A 19,172-nucleotide genomic window follows, 5' to 3' on the forward strand; every position below is an offset into this window, starting at 1 on the left:
TCAAACTCAGGTCATCAGGCTTGGCCACAAACACCTTTACTCACTAAGCCAACTGGCCAGTCTCAAATTATTTATGTATGGAAAAGATTAGAGATGGTATGAAAATCAAAGACTGGATCATTGATTAATACCACCACATCGTTAAGCTTGGTTCATACCTGATTGTCATAGCTTTAATTGAGAGACAAGAGCTTGTAATTTGAGCCTGGCATTAAAAAGAAAAACAATAAAACCCGAAAATACCGTTGTTGAGGGATTTGGGCCATATCAAGAGTATGTAATATAGCCAGGCATGGTAGCGAAGGCCTTTAATCCCAGCACGTGGGAGACAGAGGCAGGCGGATCTCTGTGAGTTCAGGGCCAGTTTGGTCTACAAAGTTTTCAGGCCATCTGGGGCTACAGGGAGACCTATTTCAAAATAAATAAATAAATAAATAAATAAATAAATAAATAAATAAAAAGTATATAATATTATTCTCCAGTGGAAATCGCTTCAGGTGCTGGGTAGTGTGGCACATGCCTGGGACCCCAGCATTCAAATTCCCAGGTAGAAGGACCAGAAGTTCCAGGCCAGCCTAGGATAGAGAAAGCTGTTTCAAAGCCACCAGAGGGCACTAGGTATAATGGTACAGGCCTGAGTTACATCATAGAGGCTGCCCAAAAGAAGAGATCAGCCAAAACTTAAAGCCTACGCAGTACCTTTTCTAAACTGCTGAACTCCTCGGGGCTGGAGAGATGGCTCAGTGATTAAGAGCACTGGATATTCTTGCAGAGGACCCAGGTTCGATTCCCAGTGTCCACAAAGCTGCTAACAGTCATCCGTAACTCCAGTTCCAGGGGAATTCGATGCTCTCTTCTGACATCCATGGGCATTGCACACACGTTCACTTACACTCATATAGGCAATACACTTATACAAAAAATTAAAATTAAAAATTTTTTTAAAAGACCATGTCTTAAACATTGCTGGGTATGGTGGCATACCACTGTAGGTAATGCCAGTATTCAAGAGGTATAGGCAGACAGATCTCTGTGAGCTCAAGGCCAACCTGGTCCACATACAGAATTCCAGGTCGGTCCAGGTTCTATAGTAAGACCGTTTCCAAAAATATAAATAAATAAACCAGAGGCTGGAGAAGTGATTCAGCAGTTAAGAGCATTGGCTGCTCTTCCAGAGGTCCTGAGTTCAGTTCCCAGCACCTACATGTCAGCTAACAACCATCCATAACTGTAGGCTTCTCTAATACAGTCTGACCATAGAGGCACCATTGGGCATAGAAATGAATTTGGCTCCTTATTTCCATGTGAACCACAGTGAATACACATCAAACATCTCCTCCCACAAAATGCAAAAGCTACATTGGATGGTTATGAATCTTAAATATAGTGTTTTCCTCCCTTGAAACCCCTCTCACTGGGAATTATTTCTCATTTTTCCTTAAATAAATATACATTCACTCTGTTAAGAAAAATAATCCTAGGATCTGGAGAGATGGTTCAGTGGTTAAGAGCACTGGCTGCCCTTCCAAAGGACCCGGGGTTCGATTCCCAGCATTCACGTGGCAGCTAACAACCATCCGAAACTCCAGTTCCAGGGGAATCTAATGCCCTCTTCTGGCTTCTGCAGGCATTGCATGCACATGATGCACTTGTGTACATGCAGGCAAAACACTTGTACACATAAAATAAATTTTAAAGTCTTAAATATAAAAATTGAGAGATGATAATTTCTATCCTGGGCTGGATCACATGTTGATTCTTTTTTGTTTTTTTGATTTGGTTTGGATTTTTTGTTGTTGTTGTTCTTGATAAGACAGGGTCTCCCTGTAGCCCCAGCTGGCCTGGAACTCACTATTGTAGACCAGTCTGGCCTTGAACTCACAGAAATGCTGGCCTCAATCTCACAGAGATTCACTTGCCTCTGCCTCCTGGCTGGGACCAAAAGCATGCGCCACCACGCCCAGTCTTTGGTTTGGTTTTTTAAATATTTTATTTATTATCTTTACTTTATGTGTATGAGTATATTGCCTGCATGTATGTAAGTGCACCTGTGTCGTGCAAAGCCTGCGGAGGTCAGAAGAGTGTTAAATCCCCTAGAACTGGAGTTACGGACAGTTGTTAACCACCATGTGGGTGCTGAGAACTGAACCATCTCTCCAGCCACCCACATGTTGATTTTTTGGAAGTTTGAAGACACGAAGAAGACAGGCTTGGTGGTTCTGACCTATATCCCAGCACTTAGGAGGTGGAGACAGAAGGATCAGGAGTTCAAGGCCAACCTCAGCTACAGAGTGAGAGTACAAGGCCAGCCTGGACTACATGAGACGTTGTCTCAACCACCCCCTCACCCTTTCTGCTCATGGTCCCAGGGCTGCAACTGCTTTAGAAAAGGGCCACAAAATTCCTGCTGCACCTTGTAATGAAGCAGAAAAAGGAAACAGTCTCCCAGAGGAATTAATTTAGCAAAAATAAATCTCCTTCCTCCATGGAGTGACACCAGCATTCAAATTGCATCTTGCTTCTCTATCGGAACAAGAGACAAGCAGAAACTCATTGTACTTTAGATGATTTTTAGTGGCCAGACCTAAAGGCTGACCAGACTATGGTACCGGCACAGGTCCCTGGTACAACCCAAGTCCCTCCACTCTTCTTTCTTTTTTTTTTTTTTTTTTTTTTGGTCTTTTTGAGACAGGGTCTCCCTGTAGCCCCAGCTGGCCTGGAACTCACTATGTAGACCAGGCTGGCCTTGAACTCAGAAATTCTGCCTCCTGAGTGTTGGGACTAAAGGCGTGTGCCACCATGCTCGGATTCCCTTCATTCTTTTTCACTTGATTTCCACTGTGTCTAACCAAACTGACCCAGGAAGTCCACACGGGGGAACAAGTGACCCAAACCTAGTGACTTAAAACAACACCTGCTTGGGTGGGGCTGGACATCTGGCTCAGCAGTTGAGAATGCTTGCTGCTGAGTGGAGCGGGGGCGGGGTGCCGGCAATGGCCAAGGCAGAGTCCTCGTGGCCCTTGGCCGGCAGGCAGAGCAGGACAGGCCTTACACCTGGGAGGCCCAGGGTAGCCTGGGATGCGGCCCGGGTGTGGAATGGGGAATTTAAACCTCTCAGAAGTATATAGTAGAACTAAAGAAGACAACAAACAACAGTCATCTGAAATTGTGATTGGTTCACTAAAAAATTAGAGATCACAACTTGTGCACAAAAGATGCTTGGCATAAAGGCTTGGGCTGGGATTGTTGTGGAACGGGCTGCAGAGGACCCATTCGGCTTCCTTACAGCAGTTATTTTAGCCCTCCCACCACTGTTCCCAGCTAGTGCTGTTCTGTCCTGGAAGTTGGCCAAGATGATTGAAGCCAGGGAGAAAGAGCAAAAGGAGAAACAAAAACATCAAGAAAATATTGCAAAAGCTAAAGGGCTAAAAAAGGGTTGAAGGGACAAACTGGCTCTGCAACGAGAGAGAAAGCATTCGGAAATTACACAGCTTTGGAAGGACTAACTAAGGTTTCATTTGATTTCATCATAATATGATTAGTAATTTTTAAATATTTATTATTTTTATTTTACGTATATGAGTGTATTGCCTGCATGTAGGTAAGTGCACCCGTGTCATGCAATGCCCACGGAGGACAGAAGAGGCCATCGGATCCCCTGGAACTGGTATTATAGACAGTTGTTAGCTGTCATGTGGGTGCTCTGATTTGAACCCGGGTCTTCTGAAAGAACAACCAGTGTTCTTAACTGCTGAACCATCTCTCCAGCCCCATGATTAGTAATTTAATTCTGACCCTATAGAGAAATCATGTCCTGACCTCAGTACTGTAGTAATTTTAGGCTTGGAATCTACTGTCAGGCATTATAAATTAGCATTTATTATACAGGTGGAGTATCCCTAAATTCAAAACCCTTAGTACTGCAAAATCTGACCCCTGTGTCCAGACATGACCCCAAGAGTGGGACATTCCACACAGAGCTTGTGATGGGCTGCAGTCAAAACACTGGTGCAGTAAAAATACACAAAATGACTTTCAAATGAATTTTGTGTTTAGATGTGGATCCCTTCCTCAGGTATTATGCAGGACATATTTGGGAGCTTATGTACTCAAGTGGAAAACATCCTTTGGAGAAAAATGGCTTTCAATTATGAATCCTATTCAAATGGTAGTTTAAGATGGGGTTCAAATCTGGACAGAGGGTATTAGGAATGTGAAAGAATTATTCTCTGAGGTGAAAAGTTTGCCTTAGTTTAAAAGAGATATATTAATCACAATTTAGAAAGCACTGCTTATTACTTGAAATAAAGCATTTCTTTCTCCAAAAAAAAAAAAAAAAAAAATTCCACGTCAGGCAGATCACAGCTGCCTGTGACTCTCGTTCAAGTCATCTCCCTCCTCAGCCTAGTCACTTTGTCCAGGGGTTCTCTGCCCTGTCCAGAACCGCCCCTCCGCTCCGATGCTAACCACTGCCCTCAGACCAAATCCTGCACTTTACCCATGTCTTTCTCAATCTAAATTAGTAGAAGCCACAGTGATCTTGGCATATAAAGGATGTCCCCAGACTGGAAATGTAGCACAGCTGGGAAAGTGCTTGTCTAGCAAGCATGAGGCCCTGGATTCAATCCCTAGTACCATATAAACTGAGTGTGGTAACCTTTGCTGTAATCCTAGCCCTCAGGAGATGGAGGCAGGAGGATCAGAAGTTGAAGGTCATCCCTGACTTCATATCAAGTTTGAGGCTGTACTGGAGTATGTGAGACACTATCTAGAGGAAGGGAGAGTACCCTTAACTTACAAATAACATGAACTCCCATTGGTATGAGTAGAATTTCCTCCCCAGCGGGTTGCTAAACTAGGGTTTAGTTCTCACTCAGAACAGTTACTGAGACGATGTTGGTGTTCTTCCAGCTTTTTTTTTTTTAAAGTCCCATTCTACAGTCTATTTATATAACCAGTGAATGGAATGTTCTAGACTACCATCTTCCAGACCTTGCTAGGGAACTGGAGCCCTTAAGCTCTGTAAGAGTCTAGAAGACCTGTACCTTCCGGTCTTTATGCACCATGCCTTTCCTAAGGCCCCTCACACCAGCTCCTACATTTGATGGAAGGACATTCCTGTGGGAAGGAACTCTGAGCTGTGTCCAGGTTCTTAGTATGTTCAATGATGATTGACTCAGAGGACAGGCATGGTGTCCTCTGTGCTCATATGAATGCCCATCTGAATGATGGGAGCCTGAAGACAGAACCTTTGGTCTGAGCTCTTGCCACAACCCAGGGAGCAGACTGAATCCTATCTGAGACCAGGTTTCCTTTCCTCCCTGAGTGATGCTCCTTAGTCTTCTCTAAGGCTTCTGATTTTCCAGTTCAAATCCAGAGTCCTGCCCTGGATGTGGTCAGCCAGGCCTCACACTTTGGCTCGTCTCACAATGACTTTGCATCTCAGGCTACTAAGGGGCCTTGTGAGCTTAGAACTGGTGGCTATGGAGATCCTGAGGAAGGGACATGGAGAGACGGCTCCTGGGGTAAAAGCTCTTGCTACACAAGAGTGAGGACCTGCATTCAAGACCCCAGAACCTAGGTACAGAAGTCAGATGCACAGAACAAGAAGCTGCAATCCCAGCACTCCTATGGGGAGATGGGAGGCAGAGACAGGAGTCCCTGGAAATTGTGTGGATCAGCTAGATGCAGCAGCAGAAAATAAAATAGAGACTTGTTTCAAATAAGATGGAAAGCCAAGATCAACCCCAGAGGTTATCCTCAGACCTCCACAAGTGCACTGTACAGAAGTCAGATGCACAGAACAAGAAGCTGCAATCCCAGCACTCCTATGGGGAGATGGGAGGCAGAGACAGGAGTCCCTGGAAATTGTGTGGATCAGCTAGATGCAGCAGCAGAAAATAAAATAGAGACTTGTTTCAAATAAGATGGAAAGCCAAGATCAACCCCAGAGGTTATCCTCAGACCTCCACAAGTGCACTGTGACACACCTGTGCCTTCATACACACACACACACACACACACACACACACACACACACGCACAGAATATGGGAGATGCTTCATCATCCTAAACCAGAGGTATAGAGTGGTGGGACTGGAGAGTTGTCAGGGCTTGCTAGAGGGTAATTATCAGGTGTAAGTGGGTTTGCCACACAACCCCAGATCTGTTTCCAGTTCCATAAAGGAGTTAATGAGAATCCAGGTCACCAGCCAGAAAACCCTGGTGCTGCTGGGGAGGAAAATCCTGGCTTGTATATGAGTGGCCAGGGGCAGTATTGGGGACATCTTGAAGATGGCCATGGGCAACTTGACCTGAGGCTGGTGCTTTATGCAGGTGGAGGAATAAAGCTTTATCCCTGATGAGAAGATTTCTGTAGAAGAAAAGGGTAAGAAGCCTCCTCTCCCCACCATGGAGGAGGGTAGTTGGGGGTCCTACATTCTTGGAGCACACACTGTCAATCTCTGCCTACATGAGGGCTATGAGAATTCTAGTCTAGGAGAAAACAAAACCCAGCAGGAAAGTGGGATTTGGGAACAACTGGGGTCCAGTCTTCCTCCCCTATTCCCAGGGACTTCTGAGATATCTCATTTCTCAGATGAAGAAACCACGGTCCAGGGGCATGATGGAACATGCACAGAAAGTTCATATCTGACCCAGACCAGAACTTACTGGAGTCCATAAGACTTGAAGGCTGGGGCTAGCTCAGTGGTTAAGAGCACTGGCTGTTCTTGCAGAGGGGTGCAGTTCCCAACACCCACATGATGGCTACCATCCATCCATACTCCAGTTACAGGGGATCTGACGCCCTCTTCTGACCTCCAACAGCATTGCATGGCACAGGTGCACTTACATACATGCAGGCAATACACTCACACACATAAAATAAAAATAATAAATAGAATATTTTTTATAAATACTTGAAGGTTAACAATGTTTTGCCTGTGACTGATGCATGAATTTCTCTCAAATTCACCACCACCAGGTTGCACACATAAATTTCTAAGAACAGAAAATCACTGTAGCATGGGGTGTTGGTAAGAGTTTGATGTTTTTTTCAGTTTCAGGATTTTTTTTTTTTTTTGTCTTTTCGAGACAAAAAGGGTCTCCTTGAAGCCCCAGCTGTCCTGGAACTCACTATGTAGACCAGGCTGGCCTCAAACTCACAAAGATGCCTCTGCCTCCCAAGTACTGGGATTAAAGACGTGTGCCACCATGCTTGGCCAATTTCAGGATTTTTTTGATGTTTTCATTTAACCCAGGCTGGCCTCAAACTAGCTCTGTAGTCAAGGATAACTTAGAAGCTCTGATCCTCCTGCCTCTACCTCTGGAGTTACAGACATGCACCACTATGCCTGGTTTAGTCTTGACTTACTCTCACATCTCCTTTTCAGAGTTAGCTCCAGTCACAGTAGCTCTGTAGTCAAGGATAACTTAGAAGCCCTGACCTTCCTGCCTCTACCTCTGGAGTTACAGACATGCACCACTCTGCCTGGTTTAGTCTTGACTTACTCTCACATCTCCTTTTCAGAGTTAGCTCCAGTCACAGAGAAACTCTGAATCTGAAATCACAACCACCTGTTAACTGGTGTCGAGAGCCACCAAGGGTAGGAATGCAGGCTTATGCTTGGGCTCCCCCTCACTCCCACTTCCCCTACAGATTGCCTCCCAAGGACTTTTCTAAACTCTGGGTTCTTTTTTTTTGATATTTTATTTATTATTTTTATTTTATGTATACAAGTATATTGCCTGCACGTATTGTGAGTGCACCCATGTCGTGCAATGCTGCAGAGGTCAAAAGAGGGCTTCGGATTCCCCTGGAACTGGAGTTAAGGAAGGTTTGTAGCTGCCATGTGGGTGCTGGGAATCGAACCCAGGTCCTCTGCAAGAACAGCCAGTGCTCTTAACCGCTGAGTCATCTCTCTAGCCCCAAACTCTGGGTCCTACAGCCCAGATGTCACTGTGCCCTGGCAGAGGGAATGGCCAGCTGGGGGTGTGCTCCCCTGGGTCATCCCCCATGCAGTTTTCCTGAGGCTCCTTGCTGCCTTTGAATATCAGACATTAGCAGCTGGTACCCATGGGGATAAGCGTGCACCCAGCTTTGAGCTCTGTACTGGTGACTTCTGTCACTGTGACAAAATACCTAACACAACCAAGTTAAGAAAGGAAAGGTTTATTTTCCCACCTCAATTAGCCCAATCTAGACATGCCTAGAGGTTTGTCTCCTAGGTGATCCTGCCAAGTCGGAAATCAATAGTAATCACAGAGGCTTGATAATTTTATCTGAGTTAGAAATTATCATTGTACCCATTTGATAGAGGAAGACACAGATTCAGGAACGACATTGCAATTATAGCCTCTTATCATAGCTGGGGAAACTGTCAAGAACATCAGGTCTAATGTTTAATTTTTTTTCTCTTGAGATAGTTTCATGTAGTCCAGGCTGGTCATCCAACTCAGTGTGTAGCTAAGGATTGAATTTCTAATTCTCCTGCCTCCATTTCCCAATTGCTGAGATTATAGGTGTGCACCATCATGACCAGTTTATTTGGTGCTGGGATAAAGCCCAGAACTTCAGGAATGCCAGGCAAACACTCTGTCAGCTGAGCTAGCACCCAGCCCTTGACTTCCTGTTAGTCCAGAGAAATTTTATAAGAAGAAATTTTAATAGAAGAAAAATGGATTCACTTAGCCTCAAGGAGTGGTTCCAAATGTGGTCCAGTAGCAGTCGTCTCTGGGAGCTTATTAGAAAAGCAATTGATGTGCCCCTACTCCCAGTCCTATTGATCTAGAAATGCAGGAGTAAGCCGGTGAATTCCAGAGGACTCTGTGCCAATCAAGGTGGAGAATGGCCGATGGAGTGAAGTGAGAGAGGAGGAAGCTCCCGGCGGGAGGAGACTTAGGGAACCGTCATCTTGGTCAAGCTACTGCTTGTGGTGATGCCTTCCAACTTGTAGATAATGGCTGCACTATTTTGTTTGACTTTTTGTTTGAAACAGGATCTTTCTGTAGCTCTAGCTGGGCTGAAACTCACTAAATAGACCAGGCTGGCCTCAGTCGCACAGAAATCCACATACCTGTGCCTCCTGAGTGCTGGGACTAAAGGCAAGAGCAGCCACACCCAATTCTCGTTTGACTTTTTTAAAGTTTTTTCCTTTCTTTCTCTTCCTTTCATTATGATTATGATTATCATTATTTATTATGATTATCATTATTGGAGGGTGTGTGTATGTGTGTGTATGTGTGCGTGTGTGTGTGTGTGTGTGTGTGTGTGTGTGTGTGTGTATTTGCATGAAGCCTCAGGAAAGCCTTCCCTAGCTCTACCTGGCCATAGTCTCTATAATCAAGTCAATCCCTCTCTCCACCTGGGACCATCTCAGCTCTCTGGAAAGGACATGGCTAAAGTGTTCCCATCATCATCCCTTGAACCTGTGACTTTTCCAACCTGTTCAGAAGGAAGTTTGCAGATGTGATCAATGGAAGGATCTTGGATGGAAAGATCATCCTGAACTAGTCAGTGGATTCATGTACACGACCACAGTGGTATTTGTGAGAAGCAGAGGGTAAGGAGACTCTACTGCTGGTCTAGAGCAGACAGGGCTAGGGCCATGAAGCAAAGGGGCAGGTGTCCCCTACCAACTAGAAAAAGACAGAAGGAATGCAGCCCCACAGATCCCTGTGGACTTCTGACCTCCAGAGCTGTCAGAGAATAGGTGCACATCACTTCAAGGCACTGGGGTTGTGTTTTGTTACAGCAGCCATAGCAAACTAAGACACCATCATGCTGACCTCATACCTGCCAAACACTGCCACTAGCAGAGCCTTTGAACACACTGTTCCTGTGGCCCGAACCTCTCACTCCCTTCCCCTCTGCCTGTCTCTTTCACTTTTTGACCTTGACCTAAGCATCTCTGCCTCAGGAAATCCTTCCCTGGTTCCACCTGGCTGGATCAAATCTCTCGTGGGTCCGTGACACCCCTTTACTCTGGAACATCCCAATGCCCACCTCTATGTCATATAGGTGTTTATTTAATATGCCTCCTGCTGGTCTGAGGCTCTGTGAGGTCAGCACCCTGATCAATCATAGCTCGGTGTATGTTTATGGAATGATTGGCCAGATGTTGGAATCAGGAAGACAACCATCTCTGCTGCACCTCACACCTGCCTCCTAGAGCTCTTCTGGTCCAATCTACCTCCATCACCTGACTCCTCCTGTCATGCCATCCTTCCTTCAGTCATTCAGCAAGCATTCACTGAGCCCTTAGCATGTGTCAGTATCTAAATCCTGGACACTTGTAAGAATAAGAAAGAAGCGGGAATAGGTGAGCTAACCCTGGAGCAACAGGCCAGAGGCCAGCAGGTATATGAAGAAGGTGACAAAGTCACTCAGGCTCCGGATCCGGAGTGGTGGTGATTAGTCAATGAGATAAGCAGTCCCCCAGGCAGAGATCATGGCCCTTAGTACAGGCTCAACTGTCAACAATGCTAAGTTTAATCTCTCTCTCTCTCTCTCTCTCTCTCTCTCTCTCTCTCTCTCTCTCTCTCTCTCCCCCCCCCCCTCTAGAATGCAGTATCAGGTGTCAGTAAATGTAAAGGAATGATTCATGGAAAAGAGCTATATCTATCCATTTAATTTTTCTTCAAAACAGGTAAATGGCTAGGCATGGTGACACACACCTTTAATCCCAGCACTCCGGAGGCCATCTCTGTGAGATCAAGGCCAGTCTGGTCTACATTGTAAGTTCCAGACCAGCTGGGGCTACAGGGGAACCCCACAAAAACAGATAAATGTTTTGGCTGTTTGGGTGGCAAAACACATAAGATAATCTTTCAGAGCCAGTCACATTTATATTGCTGGGATGGATGGATGGATGGATGGATGGATGGATGGAAGAAAGGAAGGAAGGAAGGAGGAAGGGAGGGGAGAGGGAGGGGGGAGGGAGGGAAGTGCTAAGGACAGAGCTTCAGAGAGATGTATTCCCCTCTGAAATTAGCAGAAGGGATGAAAGGGAGGTGTGTTCCCTTGATGCTGGAGTGGGAATGGTTGAGCTCTGGGAAGAACTTGGAGTCTTCTGAGATGGGAATTAGTCAGCTGACATGAATTCTATCCAAAATATTGACAGGGCACAATATGGCAGAGACCTATCTCGGAGCACACAAAAGACAGCAGACTATTCACACACCAAGGCAATGATTGTGCGGCACCAACTATGTACAGGGCACTGCACCCAGAGTAGCAGATGTGGAGACGGGGACACATAACAGAGACTCTTCAGAGAAAGACTGGGCTGTGGCTGTTAGATCCTAAGAATCAAAGGTCCAAGCTTAGGGCCAGCAAGATGGTTCCTCAGATAAAGGCATTTGCCAACAAGCCTGACAACCTGAGTTCAATCTCTGGAAGCCACATGGTGGAAGCAAAGAGCTGACTCCCCAAAACTGTTCTCTGACCGCCACAAACATACTGTGGCATATGCATGCTTCCCTTGCCCCAAATAAATAATAAATAAGTAAATAAATAATAAATAAATAAAAATAAAAAAGAAATCTATTTAAGAAAAAAGTGCCAGATTAGGAACATGTCAGTCAACCTGTGACTGGTCCCCACGGCAGGTGGACCCCTGTTCTGACTGAGAACTGAACTGTGTTCTTCTGCCAGGAACCCTTATACCAAAGCTCCTTACTTGGAAGGCTCTCTCCTCCCCTGAGTCCTGTAAAGGTTTGAGAAGTCAGAGGCACATAGAAGAGGTCGAGTGTTATTTTTCTGGACCAGCACGCATCTTCTCCAGCCTCGACAACAGCGAGCTGGCCTCCCTCACCATCTGCTCCAGTGACTCTGCTCCCCTCATGCCACTGTCCCCATCCCCTAGGGTTTTGCTGATGGGCCTCAGAGTCAAAATGTTCCCCTGAGAATTTGAGGGAACCTGTTATATCTCTGTACCTCATTTTCCCCTCCTGTGAAAGTGGGGAACTAGAACTTAAGGACTTGTGATGGGAACCAATGAGATGGCTCAGCAGGTACGGCACTTGCTGCCAAGTCTGACAATCTGAGTTCGATCTCCAGAGCCCATATGGTACATGAAGAGAACCAACTCCCACATGTCCTTTGACCTTCGAATGTGCACATAAATAAATAAATAAATAATAAATAAATAAATAAATATTAAATAAGCTGGGTGTAGTGGCACATGCCTTTAGTTCCAGCACTAGGGAGGCAGAGACAGGTGGATCTCTGTGAGATCAAGGCCAGCCTAATTTACTTAGTGAGTTCCAGGCCAGACAAGGCTACAGGGAGACCCCATTTCAAAAAGACCAATAAATGCCAGGCATGGTGGCATATTCCTTTAATCCCAGCACTTGGGAGGCAGAGGATCTCTGCGAGTTCAAGACCAGCCTGGTCCAGGGGCTACAGGGAGACCCAGTCTCAAAAAAAGACCAAAAAAATAAAATAAAAATAAAAAGACCAATAAATAATTTTTTAAATTTTTATTTATTACTTTTATTTTATGTGTATAAGTGTATTGCCTGATGTATGCACCTGTCCCGTGCAATGCCCAAAGGTCAGAAAAGGGCATCAGATTCCCCTGGAACTGGAGTTACAGATGGTTGTTAGCTGTCATGTGGGTGCTGGGAATCGAACCCGGGTCCACTGCAAGAGTAGCCCATGCTCTTATCCCCTGAGCCATCTCTCCAGTCCCCAATAAATATATTTTTTTAAAGACCTGTGATGGTTAATTGTGATCGTCAACTTGATAAGATCTAGACTCACTCAGGAGATAAATCTAATCTCTGGGCATGACTGTGAGGGATTATCTAGATTAGGTTAAGGGAAGCAGGAAAGCCCATTTCAGCTGTAGTGTCACATGCTGGACTGCAGTCCCGGGAAATAAACAGCATTGAACAGAACTCATTACTGTCCTTCCTGAATGCTGTCAGCACACCGTCCCCTTCCCCAGCACAATGAACTGTGTACACCCAACTGCAGTCCAGTAACTCTTCTCCCTTATGTTGGTTTTTGTTAGATACGGCAACCAGAAATGTAATGGATACAGGATTCTTCTGCTTTTCTGACCGTTTAAGCAGAACTTTTGCACACACTTGGAATTGTAGTAGTGTAAAAAAGCTTTTTTAAAACGTTTTATTTTTATTTTATGTGTATGTTTTGCCTGTATGCATGTAAGTGTACAATGTGCATGCAATGCCCACAGAGGCCAGAGGACATCAGCTCCCTTGGAACTAGAGTTACAGATGGTTGTGGGTGCAGGGAAAAAAGGGTCCTCTGCAAGAGTAGTAGGTGCTCTTAACCCCTGAGCCATCTCTCCTGCTCCTAAAAGAGCTTTAATTAAGGGGTGGAAACAAAAAAGGAGCAATGAGTTTGGAGAGAAGATACCATGAAATGTAGACCATGACTCTCAGAGCCAGATTTAATTCTCAGGGTACATCTGCAGCTGCTTGCTGACAAGTCTAGTAAGGCCGTAGGTCTCCTGCTGATTCTTGCTGGGCAGCAAGCGGAGTGGTAGTTCTCAGAACCTTGGGATAGGGTAAAGGCGAGGGGGAGGGACTGGGATGGCATGCTCCCGCCTGGACATAGCGCACAATGGTGGCCTGGGGTAGGACGAAGTATAGATGCTGTCCCTTATGCCGGTCTTGGATATGAACCACTTTTGCTTCAGCTGCTCAAAGAGTCCATAGTTTGTAGGGGGCACTGCAAGAGAAACCAGACCTGGTTGACACAGGGCTTCAAGGAGTCTTGGACATACACAGTGCCCATATAACCTGTCAGAGCAACACATCCACTTGGCTCTGGATGCTGCCTACATGGAGCTGTGGTTCTGATGGAGAGGAAAGCCTTCATTTGCTGGTGGCAAGTCACAGGGTCACCGAATTGGAGACACAATTGTTTGTTCCACTCCTGCAGTGTTCCCCAGGATGCTACATCAAGGACCAAATCTTCCAGGGTAAGGAGAGGCCAGAGAAGGCATAACAGAGATTCACAAATACTTTCCACCCATTGCCCATTTGGTGTTGTTTGTTTGATTGCTGTGCAGCACACATCTCTATCCAAAGTCATATTGTTTACCCAATCTTTGTCTTATTGACACTACAGTGTCAACTCCCTGAGGACATAAACCTTCTGTACTTGTTTCCACTATGTCCCACAGAAGATTCAATTACTGTGCCCTTAAGGAGTGAAGGCCTGAGCTCGGGAATGTGCAGTGTTAGAGCTCCCACACACCTCTTGTCTGGGTAAACATGCCTCATTGTGCACAGGAGAGGGTGTACAGGTAAGAAAGTCTATACGAGATTGTGCCCGATGTCAAGAAAGGCCAGTGACAGTCCTAATTAGAAAACAGGGCTCATTCCCTGTGACCTCACCCTCCAGAAAACAGGGTCCCTTGTGTGGGTCTTTGTTCATGATAAGAACACACCTTAACCCTGTGCACTTGTGGACCCCTCACAGACCAACACAAGGAAGATTCACAATGAAAATACCAAGAAGCGGGAAATCAGACTTCTCTGGCAACCACAGCAACTTCTGTTTACTCCAGGTGCGCACGGCAGGCAAACCCGGATTGTAATTGTGCCGATTGTAATGGTCGTCATAGGTGCTTATCAGATAGTGATTCGAGGGCTCCTCGTGGTGGGCCATCAGGTGTTTGTATGGGAGTCCCTGGAAGGACACACAATTGGCTATGTTACCCACCAGATCAAGGTGTCCCTCCAGCCCCGGAGGGCCACCAGAGAGCTCCAAAGGCCACTGAATTGGAGACACAATTGTTTGTTCATATGGAGACAGTTCACTTTCAGTTACCCATCCCAGTTAATTGTTTTCAATTCTCTGTCCAAACGGGCCCCCGGGCTATTCCCAGTCCACTCATTCCCAGAATAAGCAAAAATGGCAAATTAAAATTAAAGTCATGCTCTGCTGAATAGAAAGTGTCAGGGCCACTCACTGTGCCCCCTTGGGGTCTGAAACGACACCCTTTGATTTGTCTCTCCTCATCCACCCAACTGCCTATTTCTAAGGTAAGGGACGTTTGTTTGGGCCTTGTATTTCCATCAGTTACCGTGAGAAGAGCTAGAGAACACTCTATAAATTGCCTTCCCCTGGGAAGGATTTATGACTCTCTCAAAGGCAAACCGGAGAGCAGTTTCTTTGGTTCTGAGTTATTTATAGGGAGAAAATAACTGTATTCTCCTCTCTGGGATGCCTGCCTAAATCAGGGCTTTTCCTAAGCAAACCCTCCTGGCCTGGAAGGGAATCCCAGGGAACTGATTTAGGGAAGGTCTGTCTGCCACGGGCTGTAGACACCCTGCACCCCAGACTTCAAGGGGGTGGTTCCATAAATAAGTCAGAGCACAATGCCAAGGACAGAGGAAGGAGTTGGGCTCCCACATCATGCGGAGTTCCCAAGGTCTGAGCCACCAGAGGCCCAGGAGTCCCTTTCCAGCACAGCCAGTAAGCTGGAGGCCTTCCCAACTGCAGGGGCAGTGGGGCTGCAGGAGAGAGGCCAAAAGGGATTTTATTGGTATTTCTTTGGGTTCTGAATGTGACCTTGATGTCTCACAGGTGTTTTAAATGAGAAGCTTGGAGACACTCCTTGGAAAAGACTTCACAGGAGGAGGAAGCACTCGATGCCACAGACTATCACACAGGGCAGCAGCGAACTGGGCAGGAACCAGAATGAGGAACCATTCAGGCAGGGTAGGCAAATTGGGAAAATTTAGGATTGGATGGTTTGAATAATTTCTGAGGGCTCCAGGCTCTTGGGTGGTCACCAGAGTGATTTCAGACAAAGGTAATATTGACTAGTGTGTGCCTTAGATAAGGTCAGAGGAGGGTGGTTTATTTGCATTTGAATGGTGCACTCAGGATCTAGTTGTTTGCTCTCTAGGAACTCTCGCTCCAACTTTAGTGAGCCCCCCACCCAAGCCCTCCTCATGGATAGCAAAGCAGCATAAAATACAGAAAACTGAAGAGTTATTATGTCAGACCAGGGAAAGACTCAGAAAGGATAGCCTTCCTACACAGATAACCCCACTGTCCAAAGTCAGTCTGGAAAGTAGGTGCAGCATTTACCTAAGAAGGGAGAAGACTGAAGTAGGAGATGGGAAGGCAGTTGTCCTGGAGCAGAGTGAAGGGAATTTAGGAGACAGTTGAAGCAGTCATGTGGGGCAGTATTGCACCTGGGTTCCCACTGCAGGGAAAGGCCTTATTTTTCACTATTTATTATTTGTTTTTTTTTTAATTTATTTATTATTTATGTGTGTGGACACATGTATCATGCTGTGCATGCAAAGATACTAGGATAACCAGCAGGAGTCAGTTCTTGCCTTCTACCACACAGGTCCTGAGGATAGAACTCAAATCTTCAGACTTGAAGACAAGTGCCTTTACCCTCTGAATCATCTCACTGGTCCTAAAAGACTTTTAAAAAATTAGCTTTGGGAGCTCTTATCTAATCCCTAAAAGATTTTAGGGTTACCTCTTCAGAGGGGGCAGTGTTAGAGTAGCAAAAAGCCTCATTAAAAAAATAAAAGTACAGGACGACATTGTCAAGAAAAGTGACATGGGAAGGAGATATGGGAGGAGTTGGAGGGGAGGGAGTGGGCACGGATTTGATCAAAACACCTTATATGCATGTATGAAATTCTCAATACATTTTTTAAGTTAAAATCCTATAGCATGTGTTCATTATACATAACAATGTGTTCCAGTATGACCTTTTCAAACATGTTTATAAAGTATGTGGGTGGTATTTAGCCCTGGCCTCATCATCCTCCTTTGTCACCCTCCTCTCACTCCAGGCTGATCCCCTTCCTCCCTCCTCCTTCCTCCCTCCCCCTTCCTCCCTCCCCCTTCCTCCCTCCCCTCCTTCTCTTTGTGATCCAGTGAGCGTAGGATTGCTTACACAAGCACGGGTAAGGGGCTATTTACAGGAGCATGAACATCTTACCAGTACTACACACCAGAGAAAATGCTTTTCCCTTCCCCACCAACACTGAACTTCCAATAGCTCCTCAGGAGCCCCTCCCCCTAGCAACCATTAACATGCTTTAAATCTTAGGGTGGGGCCCAGTGAACGCTTAAGAACAGAATCTTTAGGAAGGAATATCTGATTATTTGATGTTTCTCTCTCTCTCTCTCTCTCTCTCTCTCTCTCTCTCTCTCTGTGTGTGTGTGTGTGTGTGTGTGTTAGGATTAGAGGAACTTTTACTTTTTTTAACTTTTCCTTTTTGACATAATTTTTTTAAATCTTTTTGAGACAGGGTCTCCCTGTAGTCCCAGCTGGCCTGGAACTCTGTGGAGACCAGGCTGGCCTCGATCTTACAGAGATCCGCCAGCCTCTGCCTTCTGAATGCTGGGACTAAAGGCATGTGCCACCCCATCCAGCCTAGATTTGTTTTATTTTTACTTGTGTGTGGGGGTGTTTGTGTATATGCATGTGTGTTTGAGTGTATGCTACATCAGGGTTTATAATAAGGCCAAAGGTTAAGAAAGGCTGCCTAATGCTCTATACTTGATCATAGGTAAGGGCCAAGAAGCCATAATGTAATGCTCTGACTCGTGAGAACAGAGCTAAGAGCCTCTCACATGTGAATGGTTAGCAGTTTTGGAGCCCCAGATGGTGGGTTCTAATTCTGACTTGCTTCAATTAAAGTACCTTCATGTTGTCAGTGCACAAAGCAATGGTGAAGGTCAGCAACCCTAGAGCACAGGATGCTCTGAAGACGGTCACACCACCTGGGGACACCAGCTTGGTTAGGAGTAGTGTGGCCTAGAGTCATGTGCACAGTCTGGGGATGCCAGTGAGGTCCACAGATGCCAATGGAGAGCCTTTCATGATTTATCTAGAGTGACGTAATTCCACAGAGGCGGATGCCAGTCATCCTGGCTGGATGTCAATGTAAAACCCAGTTCTTATCTCACAGAGAATAAAAGAAAGTCTATTCTTGGGCCAAACGTGAGTGATCAGGGTCTGGGAACAAAGATTTGGTTTGCCCCAAATAAGAGGTTGCAATGTGGAAACAGTTTCATGCATTTTTTAAGACTGTTTTTTGCGTCTATTTATTTACTTGTGCGTTGTGGGGCAGGGGGTGTGGATGTGTGTGCACGTACATGCCATGGCATGCATATGGAAGTCAGATGGCATGCTGGAGGAGTCGGTTCTCACCTTCTTCCAGGACTGAACTCTAGTTGTTAGGCTTGGCAGGAAGAGCCTTTACTTGCTGGCCCTCATGAAATTGTTTAAAGTTACAAAACAAAATCAAGCCATTTTCCCAGTATATTGATGGAAACATCAGATAGGCAGGTTGAAACAAAGTGGGGAAATCTCTGCCACAGGTCTTTGATGCTATCTGACAATATTCTCAGTGTGTGGTTGGTGGAGGCAAGTGGTTTGCTGAGTTAAAGCATTTCTTTTTTTATATATATTTTATTATTTTTATTTTATGTGTATGTGTGTATTGCCTACATGTAGGTAAGTGAGCCATGTTGTGCAATGCTCTCGGAGGACAGAAGAGGCTGCCGGATCCCCTGGGACTGGAGTTACAGACAGTTGTTAGCTGCCATGTGGGTGATGGGATTCGAACCTGGGTCTTCTGCAAGAACAGCCAGGGTTCTTAACTGCTGAGCCATCTCTCCAGCCCTGAGTTAGAACATTTCAAAAGGTTTTACCTGACAGCCACAAGGATGTTAGGCCAGACACAGGTGGGCAATGAATGACCTTAAAAGGATTAAAGAGAGTCCCCAAGCATACTATCTGCAGTACTTCAACTCTCTACAATCAGACATTCCAATCAATCAATCTTGTAGAATCTTTAACATACAGGTGTGACTTTTTTCCCCTGGAAACTTCAATTCACAGTGAAATAAGAGCTTCAGTTTATGATGAAATAAGATCATTTGAGACATGTCGTGGGGCTTGTGAGAGAGCTCAGTACATAAAGGCACCTGCTGCCAGGATTGACAAATTGAGCTCTGTCCCTAGAGCCCACATGGTAAAAGGAAAGAACAGGCTCTTGCAAGTTGTCCTCTGACTTCCACACATGCATCATGTCACATGTGCACACACACACACACACACACATATAAATAAATATATATTTTTTTTAATGAGAGAGATGGGAGGCAGAGGCAGGCGGATCTCTGTGAGTTCAAGGCCAGCCTGGTC

General features: G+C 45.6%; 2 protein-coding genes across 2 annotated transcripts in view; one reads left to right on the forward strand and one right to left on the reverse strand.

Annotated features, from left to right (window-relative positions):
• The first annotated feature begins 3,215 nt into the window (after nt 1–3,215).
• On the forward strand, nt 3,216–3,440 carry LOC103746748 (small integral membrane protein 15-like). The gene has a single exon (XM_008849039.1). It carries the CDS (start codon nt 3,216–3,218, stop codon nt 3,438–3,440), a length of 225 nt encoding a protein of 74 aa, XP_008847261.1.
• Nucleotides 3,441–13,474: 10,034 nt separating this feature from the next.
• Nucleotides 13,475–19,172, reverse strand: part of CUNH1orf158 (chromosome unknown C1orf158 homolog) — an 18,967-nt gene continuing 13,269 nt past the window's right edge. The window contains exons 3-4 of the mRNA XM_008849033.2: nt 14,491–14,668; nt 13,475–13,702 (exon numbers count right to left, since the gene is read on the reverse strand). Coding sequence (XP_008847255.1) covers nt 13,521–13,702; nt 14,491–14,668 — 360 coding nt within the window. The 3' untranslated portion in view covers nt 13,475–13,520. The remainder of the gene's footprint in view (nt 13,703–14,490; nt 14,669–19,172) is intronic.

This window comes from Nannospalax galili, unplaced genomic scaffold, assembly GCF_000622305.1.
Source record: "Nannospalax galili isolate Female #2095 unplaced genomic scaffold, S.galili_v1.0 scaffold1745, whole genome shotgun sequence".
NCBI classification, from domain to species: Eukaryota; Metazoa; Chordata; class Mammalia; order Rodentia; family Spalacidae; genus Nannospalax; species Nannospalax galili.